This window comes from Primulina tabacum, chromosome 1 (assembly GCF_025594145.1).
Source record: "Primulina tabacum isolate GXHZ01 chromosome 1, ASM2559414v2, whole genome shotgun sequence".
Taxonomy (NCBI): Eukaryota; Viridiplantae; Streptophyta; class Magnoliopsida; order Lamiales; family Gesneriaceae; genus Primulina; species Primulina tabacum.
In genome coordinates this window covers 24,844,029-24,867,377 of record NC_134550.1, presented here as the reverse complement: position 1 = coordinate 24,867,377, position 23,349 = coordinate 24,844,029, and the positions used below count along the sequence as shown (strand labels likewise).

The window sequence follows — 23,349 nt, the reverse complement described above, 5'->3', positions numbered from 1 at the left end:
ATATAGCGCGTTAGGGACTTTATTTTGTCGTATTCGTGCTTATCTAGCATTTTTTATTCTGCCTTTCGCGCTTTATTAGTGTTATTATTGCTATTTGTAGGTTTGACCAAAAGATGATAAAAGCCAAAGAAAAGAAAGAAAAGTCAAGCTTCGCAATGCCATGTCAGAAACAACCGGAAAAATAGGAAAATAGCAAAAAGAAGAATCCGGACCCCTACAAGGACCCCGTGTAAGGATTCGTGCCTTAGAAGCCGAGGGAAGATTTTGACAGAGTCTACAAGGACCCCATGACGAACCAATACACGGGGTCCGTGTCCATCAGCATCCGAGAATGAATATCACAGAGAAAATACACGGACCCCGAGACGGACCTCTACACGGGGTCCGTGTCCAGCGTTTCCGGAAAGAAATTTTTGACAGAGTCTACACGGACCCCTCCCATGATGTATGCACGGGGTCCGTGCCCTTGAGATCAGACTCAGATTTGGGAAGATTTTGGAGAGATTTTTGAGAGATATAAAAAGGGAAAACCTAGATCATTGTGGGACCTTTTTTTTGGGCTGAACAACGTTTTCATTGAGAAAAGAAGAACAAAAGGCGGCAGCTAGAGCTTGGAGAAACGGGAGGAAAAACGTGCTTTACACGCAAGATTCGCGCACCATTGCTGAGATTTTCTCCTCTTCTATTTTCTTATTTTTAGTCATGAATTCGAATATTAGTTTTTCTTCTAGTTTCAAATTTATGGAGTAGTTTTTCTTGTGATCGGGACCACGATAGGGACAAACCTTTGTTCTTGTTCATTCAACGGATTATTTGATTTACGAATTTATTCTATGTTATTGATTAATGTTTGCGTAATTTTCGTTCTTTTAATTTGGCCAATTATTTGCATGTCTGTTGTTCCATCTTGACTCGAAAGAGAATAGATTGAATTTAGCTTCAAAAATATTAATAAACACATGGTTAAATCGACTAGAAATAGTATTCGGTTTCAATGTGCGATTTTAGGCGACAGCTGTGATTCTATCTTTGAATAATACGTTTTTGTTTAATTAAATTCAATTAGACATAATTGGACTATTAAATGAAAATATGATTAAAAATTCTAGAAATAGATTTATAGTTAAATTAGAGAATTTCATCGTGATATCAATAATACGTGGTTATTTAACTCCAATGTGTGACAATAATCAAGGTTTGGTACCGTTGTGTGTTCCCGGTCATTTTATTTAAATTTGAAAATCCCCAAGTTCCTCACTGTTCTGCAAATTCGATCATAATCATTAATTTAGCATAAATTATTTTAATTGAATTAAGTTAAATTATCATCAAATCACTTGTTATTGTTTGTCTAGATTAAATCGAATAATTTAAAATCTTAGTACTTAAATATTAGTCTCTGTGGGATCGATACTTGGACTTGTTTTCCATTTACTATAACTTGACCTAGTACGCTTGCTAGAATTATTCCCAACCAAAATCGTTGGTCAACTGCTCAGAGTCATTAAAAGAGCTACGCTAACAAGAGAAGAAGAGACCTTGAATTTGTCGTAGGAGACCACGTCTTCGTAAAATAAAACCTATGAAAAGTGTTATAAGATTTCGTAAGAAAGGCAAGTTGAGTCCGAGATTCATAGGACCATTCGAGATTATTGAGAAAGTTGAAACACTAGCCTATCGAGTACCACTGCCTCCGAATCTGGCAGATGTTCACAACATGTCCCACGTTTCAATGCTAATAAGGTACATGGTCAATCCTTCACATGTACAATGCTTTGAAACGTTACAGCTATCACCGAAGCTGTCATACGATGAAAATCCTATTCATATTTTAAATAGACAGGAGAGGAGACTATGGAACAAAGTTACCAAGTTTGTCAAGATCAAGTGGCTGAACCATTTCAACGAGATAGCTACTTCGGAGACCGAAGCCGACATGAGGAGTCGCTACCCACAGTTGTTTGGTAAGCTTTAATTTCGAGGATGAAATTTATTAAGCGGGGAGGAACTGTAGTGCTCAAGAACTGGTACACGTAAACCTCGTGCGTGATCGAAATAATTTATTTATTTAATCAATAATCTAAGTAATGCATGCTATGTGTTAAATTATTTTAAATGTATATATATTTATTTTACTATTCAATTTAAAATGTTTTCTCAATTTTCAGTTCTTCAGACGAATATTCGATGCCGAATCGGGAAAGGAGTTCAGAGACAACTAGGATGCTAAAAAATTAAGTTATATTTTTATTTTAAGCCAATAAATTAATATTTTAATGGATTTATAAATTTTAGCATTTAAGGGTTAAAATTAAATCATCAGGTGCAAAAGAGACGTTAGGCATTTTATTTAGCAAAATTCAAAATTAAGGAATTTAAATACATCATCTCGAAATGAAATATTATAATAACTATTTTTATGACTTAATTAATCTAATGAAGTAATATTTAATTATGGGTAGAATTTTAAAATTGTAGGATTCTTAATTTAAAATAAGAAGGCTTAATTAGTAATTTAAAATTTGTGAGCTTAATTAGTGATTTTAAATTGTATTTTAATTAAACTAAACCCTAGTTATTATTTTTATTAAAGCAAAGGAAGAGTCCTACTGAAACATATCTTACTTTTTACTTTAAAATACTACTAATTTTTTTTATAAACTTTTCCTTTAAAATTCGAAACCATCACATTTAAAAAATATTTTATCATCCAAAAATCTGAAATGCATAAAAGCTCCATGAATCGTTGATCGTAACAACGTACGATAACTCCAAAAGTATACAATGTCAAAGTTTCAAAACAAGCAAAAATTCGTCATAAAATAATCCTCAACTTTTGCTTAAATAATTTAAATAGAAATCTAGTAGTGCATAAAATAAAAGTCCCTCGGGAGTGTACTGTCGGACCCGATCCACTCAATCATCAGTACCTTCCTAAACATCATCCTCACCTGCACCCATTCAAACCTAGTGAGTCTAATGACTTAGTATGCTCAAACCTAATATAGCAAATATATAACTATACAATCACATACGTATAAATACGTTTACTAAAAATAGATTTGTCGTGCAAGCACGAAGCTTTCAAAAATAAGCAATTTTATAAATCATGCATAAATATGAAATTTTCCATAAATTTTTTTTTTTTTTAGTTGAAGTCTTATCCTCGATAGTGACAACATTCAGTCGATTGATCAATATATAAACCATAGTACCAGGCCATCAGGTTCAACGTTCACTTTTTCGATGATCCTTTCGACTATCATAAAATAACTTCACCATTCACTTCTTCATTGAATCCATTATCATTGAGATTCCTGCCCCCGTTTTCGACGGTTCACTCCCTTTTAATTTCAAGTTCACCGTTCTCGTTTTAAACGGATCTCTTACTACTTTTACGTCACAATAAATTCACATTCCTCAAAATGTTTTCCTTTACTTTATCATTTCTTAAAAACATGCATAACTTTTCATATTCTTTAAAACTTTCAAAAATAGCTTATATCATTCGTATACGTCCAGATTGCTAAAAATAGCACAAACATGCAGGTACATTAAAACTTCTGAAAATAACATTTAACATGATATGGAATTGGTTTAGGAAGTTTCAAACCGCCCTTGACATTCCTTGAACCGACCGCACACGATTCAACACTACAAAACAACAATATATTAAAACCGGTCTTCTAGGAGCGTTTTCTTAACCGCTCCAAATAAATGTAGCAGCCAGAGTGGTGTCACGACACCGTTTGTAATGGGTTCGAATTGTAGGAGCGTTTGTGGAACAGCTTCGACGAAGTTGATGATGTTCATCACAATTGTTTTTTTCCTTGCACCATGTCTCCTATTTAAGATTCTCCCGTCTTCGAATACTTAAGGATTTAATCATTTTGTTGTTGCCTAGCTGCGTAGGATTACATATTATTTTTTCTAGTTGAATGAAGCTAGCATATTAGTAGCTTGCTCAAAGTATCGAAATCTATGTTATTTTTAAATAAAGATGTGATCTAATTCTTTTTAAAATAATTTAAGAGCTGTAAAAAAATATTTTTTTCAAGATTGCAAGTTAATCCCTATTTGATAGTTTCCAAGTTTTTTAAATTGTACATATAAAATCAGTTAATATTTTCTAGGATGAGTAATCTACTTTATAGAACATATATTAAACGAGAAATATATTTTTTTGGACAATGGTTGGAAAAAATTCTTCAGTTTAGAAACATAGAGTGTGATTTTAATTAATTTTAGTTGAATTATATTGGCATTCGATAAATTCTAAAAATTATTGTACTCGATTAGTATAGTATAGATATTTAAAATTCCTTGAATGTGATTTACTGTTCGATGTATTCATTATTACATATATGTATTCGAATTAGTTAAAATAATTTAATAGGTTCGGATGGAGAAGGCTTGGATGGACTATCCCCACGGTAGTCTTGAGTATCGAGTTGGAGTCCTACACTTTTTACTTTACGCATTTGATGACAAAAATGACGAAGACACAAAGCCGTGTCCTTGTTGCTAATGCATAAACTCATTGAATCATGATCGTGTGACACTACACGAACATCTGTTGATAAATGGAATTTTACGAGATTATCGTATTTGGAGTTTTCAAGGAGAAAAACTTATTATAAAATCTCATGATAGCGTAAGCAACGATCTTTCGGCTTCTTCTAAGGAGGTTTCTAGTATGGCTAATCATGAACCTATGATACAAGAAATGTTACGTGAAGCACTTGGGATTCCTGAAGAATCGTTTATGAATAATGAGAAATACGCTGGTGCATCAACAAGTCATATGGGGTATGACTCTAATATTGAAGATTTTTATCGATTGGTATGCACAGAGTTTTAAAAATTAACGTTCCTTGTTGAGTTATTTCAGTTGAAAATGAGTGGAAAATGGGGTGATAAATCATTCATGAAATTGTTGGATTTTCTTCGCCGAGCACTTCCATTTGAAGCACAAGTACCTAATTCTTTTTGTAAGGCTAAAAAATTAATTTCTAAACTTGGACTTGGGTATGAAAAAATACATGCTTGTCCAAATGATTGCATAATTTATCGGGGGAGAAAATTAGAATGAACAAGATTGCAAAGTGTGTAACCTCTCAAGATGAAAGGACTTGCAGAAACAAACCAAGAAGTCAAGTAAAGGTGGACAAAATGTCTTTTGGAGAAGACTCCAGCCAAGATATTATGGTATTTTCCTATAAAACCAAGATTACAACTATTATTCATGTCAACTAAGACAGCTAAAAACATGCAATGACATTCTAAGAAATAGGTTGTGGATGGAATTCTGAGGCATCCAGCTGATTCACAAGCATGGAAGGCATTTGATGAAAGACATCATGACTTTGCATATGATGTTCAAAATATACGATTGGGACTCGCTGCTGACAGATTTAATCCTTTTAAAAATCAAAATATGTCACACAGTACTTGGCCCATTGTCTTAATACCTTACAATTTGCCACCTTGGGATTCCATGAAATCTCATTCAATTATTTTTTCCACCTTAATTTCAGGCCCAAAAGCACCTGGAAATGATATCGATGTGTACTTACAACCTTTATTGGCTGAGCTGAAAAGTCTGTGGGAAAATGGGATGCCGACATATGATGCTTGCAGCAAAAAATGTTTCATATGCACCCTGCATTACTTTGGACAGTCAGTGACTTTCCTGGTTTAGGATGTTTATTTGCATGGAACCCATATGCAAAAAATGCATGTCCAACATGTGCTGATAAGACATATGCGTTGTAATTGAAGAATGACAAAACGTGGTCATTTAGAGGGCGTCGTCGCTTCTTATCTCCAGATACAGAAATTCGAAAAATGGCGAGATATGGCAATCCAGAGCTAAGTAAGTTAGATCTGACATCGTTGTCTGGATCTGATGTTCTTAAAATGACTCTAAACAAAAATGTATTGTTTGGTAAGAGTAATGCATCAAAGCCAACTGTACTAATAAAAACTGGGTCAATTGAACAATTGTGGCCTAAAAGAAGTATATTTTTTAGTCTTCCTGGGAGTTTAATTTGATCAGACATAATTTGGATCCCATGAATATTGAAAAAAATGTTTGTGACAATATCGTTGGCACACTTTTAAATGATCCAACCAAGAACAAAGATAATGTTGCTGCGTGCAGAGATTTTTAAAATTTTAGGTATTATAAAACTATTATGGCTATAGAAACAACCAGATGGTACAAATTATTTTCCAACTGCTTGTAATTCTTTGAGTAAACCTGAGAAGAAAATATTTTGTTCGATTCTTAAAGATATACATGTCCCTGATGGTATGCCATCCGACATGTCAAAGTATGTTGATGTTGGACGTTGTAGAATAATGGGTTTAAAAAGCCATGATTGTCATGTCATTATGGAATATTTCCTTCCAATTGCACTTCGTTGAGTGTTGTAAAAAAAGGTTGTTGCACCATTAATTATTTTGTGTGAATATTTTACGGCAGTGTGTGGAAAGTTCTTACGAGAAGATGAGTTACAGAAAGCTGAAGAAGGGGTTATACTGGCTTTCTGTCAGTAGTAAAGAATTTTTCCACCATATTTTTTTACAATAATGGTGCATTTGGTTGTACATTTAGCATACAAGGCAAGAGTAGCTGGACCAGTACATTATCGATGAATGTATCCAATAGAAAGATATCTTTGTAAACTTAATTTTTTTTTAGAAATATAGCACGACCAAAGGCATACATTGTAGAGGCATATTTGGCAGATGAATGTGTTGTATTTTGTTCTCGTTATTTTGAGGGTGATAACACATTCTACATTAATGAAACAAGACACAAAGAGATATCAAATTTTGAGTTTCCTTCATTACCAATGTTTCCACAAGTAGGACGACCTACGAAAGGGCGCCAAGTAGTCACCTTGGATGTCAAAACTCTAAATCAAGCTCATATATATATCCTTTCGAACTGTACAATGTTGAATCCATATCGTGAGTATGTATACTTTTTTAAAAAAATTTGTTTGTTGTTTTTATCATCGATGAAAGTTTCTAACTTTCAGTTTTTGCTACCATTGAATAGAAAATTTAAGAACGAGTTGAAGAGAAGACATAGATATGGTCGTCCTCCAACTAATTCTGAATTGGATGTTTTGGTACGAATGCAATTTGGTGGCTAGTTTGCAGAAAGAGTAAGTAATTTATGATTATGTATTTTTACATCACATGTTCATCGATAGAAAACTCAATTCTTTAAGATTCATATATGATAATTTTTGAAATTATTTGTATAATGTAGGTTGATCGAACAAATGAACAGATTGATGACTTAGATCTAAGAGCACTTTCATGTGGTCCCAATTCTGTGGCATTCCGTTATCATGAGTTCAATATAAATGGTTTCGCATTTCGCAGAGTGGAATCTGAACAAAACAAAAAAATTAGAATAGCAGGGTCATGGTGCAATCTGCTCATGATAATGATGATCACGTGTCAACCTATTATGGTCGATTATCTGATGTTATCTCACTTGATTATGGTGGTCGTGGACGAATCGTTCTTTTTCGATGTGATTGGGTTAAAATTACTAATAGAGTCAAAATTCATCTGTTAGGATTCGAAATCGTGAATTTTTCACGTTTGATACATACAGGAGAACATGAACCTTTTATTCTGGCTTCACAAGCTCAAATGGTCTATTATGTATGTGATCCAAAAGATGAGAACTGATATTGTATCATTTGTCACACACCAAGAGATGAATTTTGATACAACGCATTTCAGTCATAATAATTTTCTGGTGTGCAGTCGCTGTTAGTTGATGTAAATGGAATAGATATTGAGTTGATAAGAACTTATGTAGATGGATCAATAGTTGAGGGCATACCATTGCTAAACAATGAAACAGATGATGAGAATTCAGATTGATTTTTCTTTTCTTCTTCTTAAAACTAGGTGAGTAATCTTCATCTTGTTGGGAAACTTGTTTATGGGCAAACGAAAACATTAGCATTTGAAAGAATGCATTAGTTATGCAATAGTCCTCAAATCCATTATCCCTCTGTTTGTTCCATTTATCAACTCATTCTAAATTAGGCACATTTGATAATTTGCGTTATGAACCTTTACTACACTAATTTAATTATATTGTTGTTTTTTTAATTTTATTCTCAATTTAATCAATTCGATCCCTTTCATATGTGTGGTAAAATGACTTTTATATTGTGTGTTCCTGATAAGTGTAAGATTTGCATTTAATTTATATTAGAATCCATTTTGAATCATGTTAGTTTCGAATGGAATTATGCATTTTTTGGTTTATTTTTGTTGTCATTTCAGGAAAGGAGAAAATAGTGCACACGAAGCCTAGTGGATGCAAGAAAACAGAGTACCATTAAGTGCATAAACATTCAACCATGCGCTCGCGCGCGGCCGTGCGAGATCACGCGCAGCCGCGCGCGACGATATGCAAGAAGATCGACATAAAGGCACGCGCGACCGTGCCACCTCACGCACAACCGCACGCGCCGTGCGTCTAGCAAAGTATAAATTGCGCGAGCTAGGTCAGAAAAGGGTGTCGGCCACCTTGGGAAAGAAATATACGAGAGGGTTAGCCGCCGTGAGAGAAATTGACACGCGAGAGCCGCAGAGCACACGCACAAAACGGGAAGAAGCATGAATAGAGATCACAAAGACGAAGAACAACGAATCTAGGGACGGAGACGCTACTTCTGATTTGTCATCTCTTCTTTCGCTTTCTATATTTTATTGTGTTACGATGTCTAAAATGTTGAACATGTCTTGTTTTCATTTGGATTTCGTGATGAACTAATTCTGCAGTCTTGAGAATGATGTAGCTTTGTGGATACGATAATTTGACGTGGTTATTTCATATGATTGAATTCCATTTTATATTTAATTGTGTTTCTCTGTGTTTATTTCACTGCAATTTACTGGCCATAAAATGTGTGTTGTTTGATTAATTCTATAACTCGGGAGAGGGACTGGGATTATAGATCATTAGAGATACATCGTTAAATGTTTATAGCGTTCGGAAGGCGTATAACTTTAGCGAGGCTTAGCTAAGAACATTGTTTGCAATTACCAATGAAACTGAGATTTTAACTAGAAATATAAGAATAGAAGTCTGATTGATACAGTTTATTCGTTACTTGGGAAAGGGGGAATAAAATAATTAAGTGTTCTTGGTCATTAAATAATTGGAATTATGAATATAAATTTAACTGGGAATAATTATCGTGGAAACTTAGTGAAATCATTTCTCTAGATATTTTCTCTCATTGTTATTTCTCAACTCAGTGATTAGATTAATTCTTTATTTTCAATTAATTCGATTAAGTAAACCAAATCTCTTTTGATTTTTTCTAAATAAAGTTGAGACTATTTAATTACAAGCATTGATATAATTTTAGTTTACACTCCTCGTGGGATCGACATTCGTACTCAAAACTTCATTTTACTATAACTTGACATCGTGCGCTTGCGAGCAATCAAGAAAACACGCAACAAGTTTTTGGCGTCGTTGCCGGGGAGTGTCAAAATTTTAATTTATATCAGTATTGTTACCAATTAGTCTAGATTTTAATTTAGAGCTTTTATTTTTATTTTATTTTATATTGATTGAGTTTTTAAATTTTTCTGCCTGACAGTGCATGCTAAGATCGCAAAACTTTGATTCGCTTATTTTTTATCCGGATATCGAAAGGAGTGCTAGAAGATTAAGAAAAGTAAGAAGAGAACAGATACAAGCAATGGATGAACACAGAGAGAATGACAGACATATGCCGCCAAAGACTATACCGATCAGAGCTCACTTCAGATTAGTGATCAATGCACATTATTCTGGCATTGCTCGGGGGAGCATAAATGCCAACAATTTCGAGCTGAAGCCTGCTCTGATCAATATGGTTCAACAAAACCAGTTCGCTGGAACTGCTACTTCAGATCCTCACGTTCACCTGAGAACCTTCTTGGAAATCACAGATACGGTAAAAATTAATAATGTTCCTGACGATATTATTAGATTGCGTTTGTTTCCATTTTCTCTCAGGAACCAAGCAAGAGGATGGCTCCAATCATTGCCGTTAGGGAGCATCACGACATGGCAGGAGCTGGCGACGAAGTTCCTTTCTAAATATTTCCCCCCTGCTAAGTCTGCACAATTGAAGATTGAGATCATCACTTTTAGACAGACTGAATTCGAGCAGTTGTATGAAGCTTGGGAAAGGTATAAAAAGTTGTTGCGGAGGTGCCCGAATCATGGTTTTGAAGACTGGGTGCAGATTGAGTTGTTTTATAATGGATTGAATGGTCAGACACGGACAAAAGTGGATGTAGCGGCAGGTGGCACGATCTTTGCCAAATCACCTGCTCAAGCCTATGACTTGCTTGAGCAGATGACTATTAATAGCTACCAATGGCCGTCTGAAAGGTCAGGAGTAAAGAGGACAGCTGGAGTTTATGCCGTGTATCCTATCACATCACTTACTGCGCAAGTCTCAGCGTTGACTACATAGATAGCAACCATGAATAAAGTGAGTACATCAAACACTGAGGGACCACCGCTTGTTGTTGAAGAAACACATGTTCTTGAAGAAGTCCAATACATCAACAACAAAAACTTTGGAGGCTATGGAGGATATCGAGGTAACCCTCCCCCTAATATTTATCATCCGGGATTGAGAAATCATGAGAATTTTTCATACGCAAATAATAAGAATGTGTTGAATCCTCCACCGGGGTTCAATATATCAAATGGGGAAGGGAAGCCATCATTTGAGGACTTGGTTGGGACATTCTTTTCTGAATCTGGTAAGAGGATGGCTAGGACTGAGTCTAGGCTTGACAACCTAGAGACCCACATGGCAAGTATTGGTGCTTCCTTGAAAATCCTTGAGTTGCAAGTGGGGCAGATAACGAAGCAACTCACGTCTCATCCATCAGGCACAGTCTCAAAGACTGCAGATCCAAATCTGAGGGAAGTGAATGCCGTTTTTATTCAGCATGAGGAGATTGGTAGGATAAACATAGAAGAGAAAAAGGCAGATCACACACCTATCCGAGACGAAAAGCCAACTCCAACCAAAGGAGTTCAAGGTAAGAAAGGTAAGAGTTGTGATTTTGATCAATGCATTGATATTTCTTTACTTCCCTACCCCAATGATTTTTACAATTGAAAGATGAGTTTCAAAAGAAAAAAGGTCTTGAAGATCTCAAGTACCTACACTCTAACAGTCAGTCTGCAGAGCTGGAAGATGTGGCATTTACCGGAAGAGATGATAAGGAGAGGCAAGGACTCTTTCTCAAAAATTGCAAGACCCCAGGGAATTTGTTGTACCATGTGAAATATGGGGTCAATTAGTGGAAAAGGCTATCTGTGATTCAGGAGCAAGCGTGAATATAATGCCAAGTTCTCATTACGAGAAATTTGGACTGAGTAGGATGAGGCCCATAGGACTAAGCTTGCAGATGGCGGACAAATCGGTCAGGACACTGTTGGGTATTGTGGAAGATGTTGAGCTTCGAATCGATAAATTGAGGCTTCCAGCAGATTTTGTGGTAATTGATATGGGGAACAGTCAGAATGTTCGTTCCATTTTAGGACGACCATTCTTGGCTACTGCTGGAGCCGTCATTGATTTGAGACAAGAAAAATTGACCATGGAGGTTGATGGTCAAAAGGTAGAACTCAAGGCATCTAAGATATCACATGACCCACCTTGAGCAGTCTAGTGACAGTCGGGCTGACGACGTTAAACCAAGCGCTTGTTGGGAGGAAAACCAACCAGTATATTTTATTGCTTTCGTTTTCTTTATTTGCTTCTATTCTATTTTCAGTATTAATTTTGTCCTTACTGTTTTTTATGTTATTGAACTCCGCATATGATGATCAGATATTGACATGTGTTTTATTGTGCAGATAAAAGCTGAACCGGGGTCAATCGGAGTCTAGAAAAAAAGAAAGGAAACTTAAGCGCGCCACCGCGCGACATCAGGCGCAGCAGCGCTCTCAGACGTAGGCATCGAAATAAAGAGGTGCGCGCGGCCGCGCAAGATCACGCGCATAGGCGCGAACCCGATCCGAACCGGATGACCATAAGCGCGCGCACAGCCGCGCCACATCACACGCAACTGCGCGCGTTCAATTATTTCGGATGGCAAGAAGCACGCGCGCGCAGCCGCACCAATTCATGCGTGACCGCGCGCGCAGCGCACCAGGGCAACTACAAAACCCGATCACTCCTTCCCCTCCTTATTTCCTCCTTCACAAACCGTACTCTCCTCCCTTACAAATCCTCTCCAACACAAACACTCCATCCCCTCCACCAATTCCAACTCAAACACTTCCGCAAACCTTCAAATCAAAAACAAAACACTCATCATCTACACTCCACCACCACTCACATCTCAACGACGCTGCTACTCAGCCTCCGTAGCCGCCGCTCTTCCAGCAGCCGCCTACTGTCGCCGAGTGTCATCTACGGTTAATTTTCTACACTCGAAGTTTCAATTATTGTGTTTTGTTACTAGTTGAGTTAACTTCTACAAATCAAGCAATTGTGGGTGCCATTGTGCTATAATTGTGGTTATAAGTGTGGATATTGTTGAAATATCATGCCACCTAGAAAGAGATCAGAAGACGTGGCTTCCTCTTCTCGTTCCTATGATGCCAATAAATTTTGGAACGAGGAAGCCTTCCAAATTTATGAGGCCACCTTGTCTAGGTCTATTATCAAAGAAAGAGGGCTAGATCTGACCTACCCTGACCGTGAGATAATTAAGGAAGTTGAGCAAAGGGGGTGGTTGGATATAGCCCAGTCACCGCCAGACGCAGTTATTTCTGTAGTCCGTGATTTTTATGCCAATTTGAGAATTAAACATGAGGACTACAGAGTTTTGGTGCGAGGAAAACTGGTCTCTTTTGATTCGGCAACCATTAATACTATCTATAATTTGCAGGGTTTTGAAAACGACGAGTTTACTACTTTTATTACTGGCATTGTAGATTATGATGCTATTATCAGGGAATTGTGTGTCGAGGGTGCAGAGTGGCGTTTGAATGAAGGCTCCCCAGTCAATTTAAAGAAATCTGAATTATTCCATGATCCACGATGTTGGGCCTCATTCATCCTATCACGAATCATACCATCTTCTCATCAGACAGAAATCACCAAAGACAAAGTGGCATTGATTTACGCCATCCTGACTGGGAAGACAGTGGATCTTGGGAAGATAATTAATAGTTTCATTATGCGTGCTGGTACGGGACTCATGACCGTCAGCCTCCCTTGTCCACACACTATCACTGCTTTATGTCTTCATGGTGGTGTGCCAATGGGTGTGGATGAACAAGTTCTGAAAGCCAAGGGCCCAATCACGGTATATGCTGCATACCGCTTGCGCGGAGGACGAGAGTTAGAACGACAAGATGCTAGGGCAGATTACAACCAGAGGGCCAGAGAACGCCAAGAGCCGCCACCACCATCAATCCCTTGAGTCAGTTTGCGAGACAGGGTGTTCCGAATGGAACATGATATGCGGGCTCAGCGCCACGAGTTGGCCGAACACAGACACACTACTCATAGTTTCATGTCTTATATGATAGACTTCACATCGGTGCTCGCCCAGCACTTTCCACCTATTGGACCCGAGGATGCTCCCTTTCCACCACCACCAGACTGGCCACCATAGTACCCACCACCAGATCTACCACCGCCGCAGCACATGGACGAGGACGATGAAGATGCTGCGGACGAAAACTTGAGCGAAGAGTTCTAACACTCGTGCGTGAGGTATGTGTTGTCACATTTATCGTTTAAATTATACATTGAGGACAATGCATACTGTAAGTTTGGGGGGGTCATTTGTCATTTGCTTTGCATGTTGATTGTTTGAGTTGTTAATTCATTGTTAGTTTAGTTATTTTCTGCACAGTAGCTAGAATTTTCGTATTTCGTAGTAGCTAAAAAAAAATTATTTATTGCTTACTAGTTTTGTGAGGAAGAGTCATGGATAAGTGAAATGTGTAGCCGATGATGAAAATAGAATTATGGTCCTGAAGTGTATATGTGTTCATGATAACTTGGGTGTCACAATTATTTTGCACTGTCGTTTTTATTGATAATATTGATGCTTATAGACAAGTTGCATGCCTGTGATGCTAAATAGACGATGGAGATCTGATTTTTAGTAATTCTTGCATGACATTGATCGACAGATTTGCAAACACAAAAATGACCTAGGCAATCTTTCTCAATGTCTTTGGGTCTGTTTCATTGTTAATATCGTTCGTTAGCCCATTGAGCCTCGAGTAGATTGATATGCTTGATTTTTCTTTGTGCACCTATCTCATAAATATTTTTTATTGAAAAATGCATGTGATTGGGTTGTATGAGTTAACCTATGGATTGAGGAAAATCTAGAACTTGCTTGAACACTTTTCGAGGCGAAATACGTATAATATGTGACATAGGAATGATTTAGGCAATTTTTGGAACCGTTTAAGCCTTTGAGCCTACCAAATAAATATGAAATATCCCTAGTGTCCCATTTTGAGCCTATTAAAAAATCAAGTGGTGTGTGTCCATGACATACAATTAGCCCCCACTTGTATCTATTCTGCATCCCACAACGACTACCTAATGAAGCTTATACACTTATTGTCCTACCTAAATTTTGAGAGAAATAAGTTCATCGGTGTTGTAATGATTCCAATACTCCATGAAAAGAAAAAGAAAAATTAAATGTGTATAAAGGAGTTGGCAAGGAGAAGAAGAAAAAAAACAATGAAAAGAATGAATCAAAAGTGGTGAAAAAGAAATAAAATATAGGGAATGGAGGATATGATTGGAAAGAAAACAATAAAGGGATGGTGAATAAAATGAAAGTGAAGATGAGGAAAATTCGATTATTTCTCTCAAATTTTGATTTCCATACTTTCTATTGTAGCCAAGAGCCATAGCCTAACCTTACAAGTTTACTAGACCTATTAACCTTGTCACATTTATTCAATATACTAGAGGAGAATGGTTGTTCAAATCAAGCTTATGGATGCCTGAGAAACATGGTTAACGAGTATAGACTTTAATCATTTGAATGCAAGCATCTCATTATGTGAATTCATTTTTGGTATACTTGTGTTAAATATTTATTGAACCAATTAATCACCGATAAAGTCCAAGGTGATCTGTGAATGTGAATTTGTATTTTAATGAAATGTGAGTCGAACTGAACTGAGGATGTCTTGAATTTGTAAGGCGAATGGGTATGACAACTCTATTTGAGCATTCGATTGGGTAAATGAACATTGACATATGACACACGCACATGACTCTTGGGAAATCGTGAATTACATGAAATTAGGCAAGTCGGAGGTCAATATCACTTTTTGCATATCCATGACTATAGTCGTTAGCGTTAATTTTTTTCCTTGAGTATTTGCTTTCATTTTGTTTTGCTCGGAACTAGCAAAAGTTCAAGTTTGTGGGGTTTGATAAGTGCAAGATTTGCACATAATTTATATTAGAATCCATTTTGAATCATGTTAGTTACGAACCGAATTATGCGTTTTTTGGTTTGTTTTTGTTGTCATTTCAGGAAAGGAGAAAATAGTGCACACGAAGCCTAGTGGATGCAAGAAAACAGAGTACCATGAAGTGCATAAACATTCAACCGCGCGCACAAGAAAGAAGCAAAAGTCCAGAAGCTCGTGCGCAGCCGCGCGCGATGATATGCGAGAAGATCGACAGAAAGGCGCGCGCGACCGCGCCACTTCACGCGCAACCGCCCACGCGCAGACACGAGCCATTAAGTAGAAGCTCGCGTGCGACCGCGCAACTTCACGCGCAACCGCGCGCGCCGTGCCTCCAGCAAAGGATAAATTGCGTGAGCTAGGTTAGAAAAGGGTGTCGGCCACCTTGGGAAAGAAATATACGAGAGGGTTAGCCGTTGTGAGAGAAATTGACACGCGAGAGCCGTAGAGCACACACACAAAATGGAAAGAAGCACGAATAGATATCACGAAGACGAAGAACAACGAATCTGGGGACGGAGACGCCACTTTTGATTTGTCATCTCTTCTTTCGCTTTCTATATTTTATTGTGTTGCGATGTCTAAAATGTTGAACATGACTTGTTTTTATTTGGATTTCGTGATGAACTAATTCTGCAGTCTAGAGAATGATGTAGCTTTGTGGATACGATAATTTGACGTGGTTATTTCATATGATTGAATTTTATTTTATATTTAATTGTGTTTCTCTATTTTATTTCATTGCAATTTACTGGCCATAAATTGTATGTTGTTTGATTAATTCTATAACTCGATAGAGGGACGAGAATTATAGATCATTAGAGACACATCGTTGAATGTTTATAGCGTTCGGAAGGCGTATAACTTTAGCGAGGCTTATGTAAGAACATTGTTTGCAATTACCAATGAAACTGAGATTTTAACTAGAAATATAAGAATCGAAGTCTGATTGATAAAGTTTATTCGTCACTTGGGAAAGGGGGAATAAAATAATTAAGTGTTCTTGGTCATTAAATAATTGAAATTCATGAATATATATTTAACTGGGAATAATTATAGTGAAAACTTAGTGAAATCATTTCTCTAGATATTTTCTCTTATTGTTATTTCTCAACTGAGTGATTAGATTAATTCTTTATTTTCAATTAATTCGTTTAAGTAAACCAAATCTCTTTTGATTTTTTCTAAATAAACTTGAGACTATTTTAATTACAAGTATTGATATAATTTTAGTTTACACTCCTCGTGGGATCGACATTCGTATTCAAAACTTCATTTTACTATAACTTGACATCGTGCGCTTGCGAGCAATCAAAAAAACACGCAACAGTTCTCACTTTTATTAATTCTCAATTTCACTTATAAAACTATGTATCAAGACCAATTGCGGGAAAATGGTCTGTTTAGTCACATTTTTTTGGATTATTTGCTAGTTCACATTGATATTTATAAATTTAAAAAACCATAAAATAAAAGTATTAGATAATCAATTCATTTCACTCATTTTTATTTAAATATCATCTTACCAAAATATAATAACTCATTATCAATTTTTTTTTATCTATATTTTAAAATATAATCATATTATTATTTTTATTTTAAATTTTTACATAGTTCATACATACATACATACATATATATGTGTGTAACTATGATCATCAAATAAACTAATCCCTTTTTAAATAAATAAAAATATTTTATACTTAAATAATTATATTATTTTATTACTTTTAAATTATTGATAATTACTAAGTTGGGAAAATTTCGAGTTCAGTTCCATCTCTTTAGGGTATTTCTCGGTTCAGTCCCAAATGAATATCAACGGATTGAAACTGTCCATAATTATAGTAAAAAATAATAATTTTTAATGATTCGGGATGGTTCGAAGATTTGACTTACAAAATCGATCAATGAGATGGTCTGATATAAGTTTATGTGTTCATTATATGGATGCAATCGATTGGATCTGCTAGCTACTAGATATTGTTTAACATGAAACCTTTCATAAAATTGTTTTTTTCTCCTCAAATGTAATAGAACAATGTTTCCAAAACTGGATCGGACCAAGTCTATAAACCTTGTTAGCGGTCAAACTGGTCAAAACTTGTTAAGAATGAGTTGGACCAACCCCAAACCGATTAAAAACTAGTCCGACTGATTCACCCATTTTTTTTAAATTTCAATTTTTTTAGAATTTGATTATTTCTTATATATCGTCCAAAAAAATATTTTTTTTGTCGTATAAATTATGTGATTATATAGAATCAGTTTTGATATAATGAGCACCGATGAGATGACAATCACCTACTGGATATGATGAAATACAGAAAAATTTTACATCTAATAGATGAGTATCACCTCATCGATGATCACATAAGTATGCACTGTGGGTGTGCAACATATCAAAACTGTACATATTATATTATATTATTATAATATATAATATAAAATTGTTCCGTCCGACCATCTAATTCAACCGGTCTGACAGGTTGAACCATTTTTGAAATATTGACCGGTTCGATTACCGGTATGGTTTTGAAAATATTGAGTAAAATCAGTTAATAAATCCTTCTTTTAAAATATTGTAATCTGTCGGACCGGTTGAACCATTATTGAAATATTGATTGGTTTGATTATCAGTCTGGTTTTGAAAATATTGAGTAAAAATCGATTAATAAATCATTCTTTTAAATTATTGTCTAAATAAACAAAAAGTTTATGCAAATTTTTAATCAATGTAAATTATTTTAAAATAATTTAGTTTAATATTTTGTTATGAAAGCATAATAAATCGTTTTTATTATTATTATTATTATTATTATTAAATGATCGATAATTTTTTTCTTACAAAATATAAACCGACCATAATCTTGGAAATTAAAAAAAAAAATTATGAACCGACTATAATCTTGGAAATTAAAATATTCTGTTGCAAATAATGAATTTCACATTGGATCCCAAATAATTTCCAAATTTTGCCACTCATTAAAATCCCATTGGCCCGCACAATTTTAATAACGAGATTTGGTTTAGTACAATTCTTATCACAAAATTTTACCAAAATCAACAATAAAATAGCATGTTTATCGGCACCGAAAGCTTGCACCCCTTTTTTTTTTTAAGTCCCCGCATTATTTTTCTACCCTTTCCACAATTCCCGCTTTTAATTCTAGAACCCGCCTCTAATGTAGTGATATATATCGCTTACTCTCCTTGTACAGATACTTCTCAGGGATCAGAGAACATTGCAACTGGTTTCTGTTCTTGGAGGTAATTTCTCGCTTGAAATATGTATATAATTTTTTGAGTCTCGTTATTTTGGGTGACTATCCTAGACTATCATATCGTTTTGGGCGTAATTAATTTTCTATTTATTTGGAAGGTTGGTAATAATATTTTGAAAAATATCACACTTGTTGTCTATTTCTTGTAGGAATTGCTTCACTTTGAAAATGGTGAACAAAAGAATTCAAGTTGCTTCAAAATACTAGAGGAAGATCTAGAAGAGAAAAATCAAGTAATATAGGACTAAATGGTGAAAATGAATCACAAGTTGTAACACCTTCGCACTCTCCATCAGAAACACAAAATGCTGAATTGGAGTTACAACACAATGTTAAGCATAGCGAGGAAGGTTGGAATTTTTTTTTTAAGAATAGCTAATTGAATTCACAACAATGAAGTAACATTTTTTTAAAATGAACTAATATTATATTTTAAATATATTTTTAGGTTCATCTCAAAGGAGCCAAAATACACGTTGTAAGACAGTGATGAGAGATGTTCATTCATTAGGTTCCAATGACTTATTGGTTCTAAGATTTAATGAAAGGGGCTAACCTTATGAAGAAATGCAACCCACGTTTTCAAATTTTGTGGGAACGATTGCTCGGAATGGAAACTTGTTGCCCATTAATTTCCTAGATTTGAGGAAAATATCTAATAATAGTTTGGATCTTCCATGGGATCTGTAACTGTAAATTGAGAAGCTTTTAGTTCCAAACTTGATTTGAAATAATATAATTTGTTTAATGTTCACATTTTTGTATCCCTACTCGCCACAGAAATATTGTGATGCAAATCATGAGAGTTTCATGGAGGCGATGGAGTATCGAAGCCAAGGCAACGTCTTATGACCCAAATATTCCTTTGGATTAGCTTTTGCAAATTCGTCTTGTCCCTCATAAGCTGACACCCGAGGTTTGGTAAACCTTATGTGACTATTGAAAGAAGAATGAGGTAGTAATAATAAATTATTGTTTTTATGTATAGATGCGTGTATATGATGCTTTTTTGTGAAATTATTGTAGAGAACTTAAAAAATTAATATAGAAAATGCTCGTAAAAACGAAGAATTCATGCACAAGGACACATAAATATTCCAACTTTGGAAGATAAATTATAAGTATTATATATAATGTTTGTTTTTACAACTTCTATATGATTTTAGTTCGCAAGTTCTTTATTTTATGGGAATCTAAGTATTGATTAAAGTGAATATAATATATTTGATGTTAGTTTAGTTTGATGGCACAATTTGTTGATTAGTTTAAGGAGAATGGCGTAAAACCTACTCGTAGTGAACTATTAGAATTAAGTTGTAGCAGTAAAAAGAAACGAGGTGCTCCTATTGATAATGAAGCTATACGACATGAGGTAAGAATTTTTTTTCAATTTTTAAAAATTACTTCACGTTATTTTTTTAATTTTATTAACAATTTTTGTGTCAGGCTTTGTTGAATGAGGCTGTGAAGCGCCATCTCCAAGACACGCCAGAGGGAACAGATCCAATACAAGTGCATGAACAAGAATTTTGGTAATGCGCACATTTTAATTTTGTTAAAGTTATAAATTTTATGTCACTAATTAATTTTTATGCAGCGAGGTGTTCGGGCCTGAGCATTCTGGGCGAGTTCGATGTTTAGGTGCTGGTGCACTGCCTAGCCAAGTTTATCCAGAGCAATATAAATGTAGCCATTGACAAGGATATGACACTGCTTCGGATGTTACAGAAAAGCTCAAGGAAATGGAAGCAAAAATAAAGGATATGGAAGCCAGGGAGGCAGCGAGAGAAGCACAATGCAAAGGCCCTAGAACTCCTTGCTTGAAATTTTGCGGAAAATTAAAAATTTTATTTTTTAAAAAAAATGGAGTGCCTCATTCATAAAATCAACTGATAACTCAAGTTCAATGTTTAAAATATAGCAGCGGAAGAAAATAAAGTTTGACGAAAATAACAATTTAAAAATATTCAACAGCTGATAAAATGTCTGAGCATAAAAGTGGCAAGTGCTGAAACTGAGGTCCTCGGGTGCCACTACTGCCGACCCAAGCTGGCTCACTGGTCCCCGCCCTCGGCCCTGGCCTCATCAGTACCTACAACAATCAAGTCTAGTGAGCCTAAAGACTCAGCATGCAAATATCGTAGGTAACGAGTAAATACTGAAGTAAAATGTGCATGGGATAAAATATCATGTCATAAGGCATACTGAAAATAACTTGTACTGAGCAATTATAATACGTGCATAACTGAACTGAAAATCATAGTGAAAATGTTTGCTCCATGGAGCCCTGTACTGAAATAACTGATAAAAATTTTCTGTTGAGATTATGGTCTACGCCTGTGGCCCCTGCACTGAACTGAACTGATCGGTAACTGGCTACCGGGGAGTATCAAACTGAACTAAGCTGGCCGGTCACTGGCGACCGGGTGGTACCAAACTGAACTGATCGGTCACTGGCGACCGTATAAAATAATGCTCTCATAATAGTGAATTGACCACAAGCCATATCGCATAAATCTCAAAAATAAGTATTTTCTATTTTCATGCACGTAATATAATTAATTGGCATAATGAAAAATCCTGTAATTTTACCAACTGGATTGGGTTGGATCGTCCCCAGGCTCGCTGCAACCTAACTGTCATGAAGAATATGCAATAGCTTAAACTTGCCCAACTATGCAAATTTACGTTTGAAAATGCGACAATTACGTCTACCGACTTCGTATTTAATCATGACTCCGAACCAACCCGAACCAACACTGAACCGACGTATAATAATGATTAAAATACGTTTAAAATTATGAACTAATGCTCCTAAAATGATGAGGGTCGAAATCTAGGTGAAATGGAGGCCAAAACATGAGACGGTCTCTCGAGAGTCAATTTGGCACATCGCACCGTAAATTCTCGTACGACCTCAAAAATGATCCGAATCACGAACGGTCAAAAACACGACTTTCCCAACTCAAAGGGGCACTGTCCAGTCCAAGGCCATAGGCTAAAAGCCAACTGAGAACTCGAACGAGCCACCGAACCGACACAGCAACTTGCTGTAAAATTCCAGCAACTGTACCATTGCGTAACTTGTGTTGTTTTCGAGACTACCGGCCATTGGAGGCGTGAACCACCAACCAGAGACTCTTACCAACATCCCAAGGAGTGATTTGAACCATGGCTAAGGGCCCTAGGCCAGCCACAATCCGCGTCACACCATAACTCAACCGAAACTCCAACCGAGAACCAACGTGCATGCGTGTGTAGTGTTTTGCTTTGATCGATGTCTTGCGTCGTTCCAGTGGCCATTTGATTGACCATGGCACGATCCAGACATCTAAGAGCATGGTATGAACCGTGGCTATGGGCCATAGGCCAACCATGATCCATACCAAGCAACCCAAAACCGAAATGCATATGCTGAAATTTGAAGGGGCCGAAGGGACATGTGGCTGTTGTGATGTTTTTATTAAAACCGATGATCCATGGACAAGGACGACTTAGTCACGTCTTAGACATGCTAGGGGAGTGATCTAACCATGGCTATAGGCCCTTGGGGCAGCCAAGATCAGATCCTTCCTCCTTGCCATCAAAACTGAATTTCGAAACTCATAATGGACCAAATGAGAGGTTGCTGTCCATTTCTGAATTTCCAGCAACCAGGGGCTTGAACGAACGGACAAATCTGATCCTAATGCATCCTATTACGTGTATAGATGTCTCCTTGGGAGCCTGGAGTCGAACCATCCACCTGAATATACACAAACAAGCACAACCGTGAAGAGCATCATGAAGGGGCCGAAATCTGCACTTTGTATTTTTCTGAAAATTCTTGATATATTTCGGTTATGCTATAAAATGATGATCATGTAACGTTAAAAATATGATAATAGGACTTGATTGAGGTTTTGAAAGGATCTAGACATGCCTTGGTTATCGTTTGAAATAAAAACCAAAAGAAGAGACGAGACGGCGCGGAGGAGACGGAGTTGCTTGCTTCTCTACCTTTCTTGGCTCTCGATTTTTCTTGCCTTTCTCCCTAGCTATGGCTCATGATTTTTCCTAATCTGAATACACTCTAAATTTCGAAAAGGAGAGGGGAGAAATGATGGTTATGAAGGTGAGGAGAAGGGTGCACTATAATAGGATCATATCAAGACTAAGTCTTCTCATTTGAATTTTGAATTCTAGTTTGATATCAATTGATTTGTTGGTGCTTGCTAGGTGTAGTGGCCGATTATTTCCATCCTAATCTAGACTAGGATCATGGTAATTAATTAATAAATGGAGGTTGATAGATAATTGGAATTATTAGCATGCTAAAAGATGGCAAAGAATTGGTCAAGGGTGAGTTGGCAAATGAGTTGATCAAAAATCTAAGGGGGGCCGAAATTTAAAACAAAAAAGGTAGGGGAGATGTTGATTATCTAGTCAACTAATAATCCTTAAAAGCCTTACTAATCCTTTAATTAATTTAGTGAGCTAACCCCTTAATTAAGCAAATTAAATGGGCTTATTTCTTAATCACCTCAA

General features: G+C 36.1%; 1 protein-coding gene and 2 long non-coding RNA genes across 3 annotated transcripts; all 3 read left to right on the top strand.

The window, feature by feature from the left end:
• Window positions 1-6,157: 6,157 nt before the first annotated feature.
• On the top strand, window positions 6,158-7,526 carry LOC142518491 (uncharacterized). Its single transcript, XR_012813558.1, has 3 exons — window positions 6,158-6,982; window positions 7,070-7,178; window positions 7,286-7,526. It is a non-coding gene; the product is annotated as an uncharacterized LOC142518491 (long non-coding RNA).
• A 3,883-nt stretch (window positions 7,527-11,409) lies between these two features.
• Window positions 11,410-11,730, top strand: LOC142506631 (uncharacterized). Its single transcript, XM_075619472.1, has one exon. It carries the CDS (start codon window positions 11,410-11,412, stop codon window positions 11,728-11,730), a length of 321 nt encoding a protein of 106 aa, XP_075475587.1.
• Window positions 11,731-20,086: 8,356 nt separating this feature from the next.
• LOC142518483 (uncharacterized) lies at window positions 20,087-20,614 on the top strand. The gene is made up of 3 exons (XR_012813557.1): window positions 20,087-20,194; window positions 20,269-20,354; window positions 20,420-20,614. It is a non-coding gene; the product is annotated as an uncharacterized LOC142518483 (long non-coding RNA).
• The last annotated feature ends 2,735 nt before the right edge of the window (window positions 20,615-23,349 follow it).

Excerpts from the sequence above, each read along its gene's own strand:
- LOC142506631 (XM_075619472.1), top strand. The coding sequence starts at position 11,410 with ATGCCAAGTTCTCATTACGAGAAATTTGGACTGAGTAGGATGAGGCCC.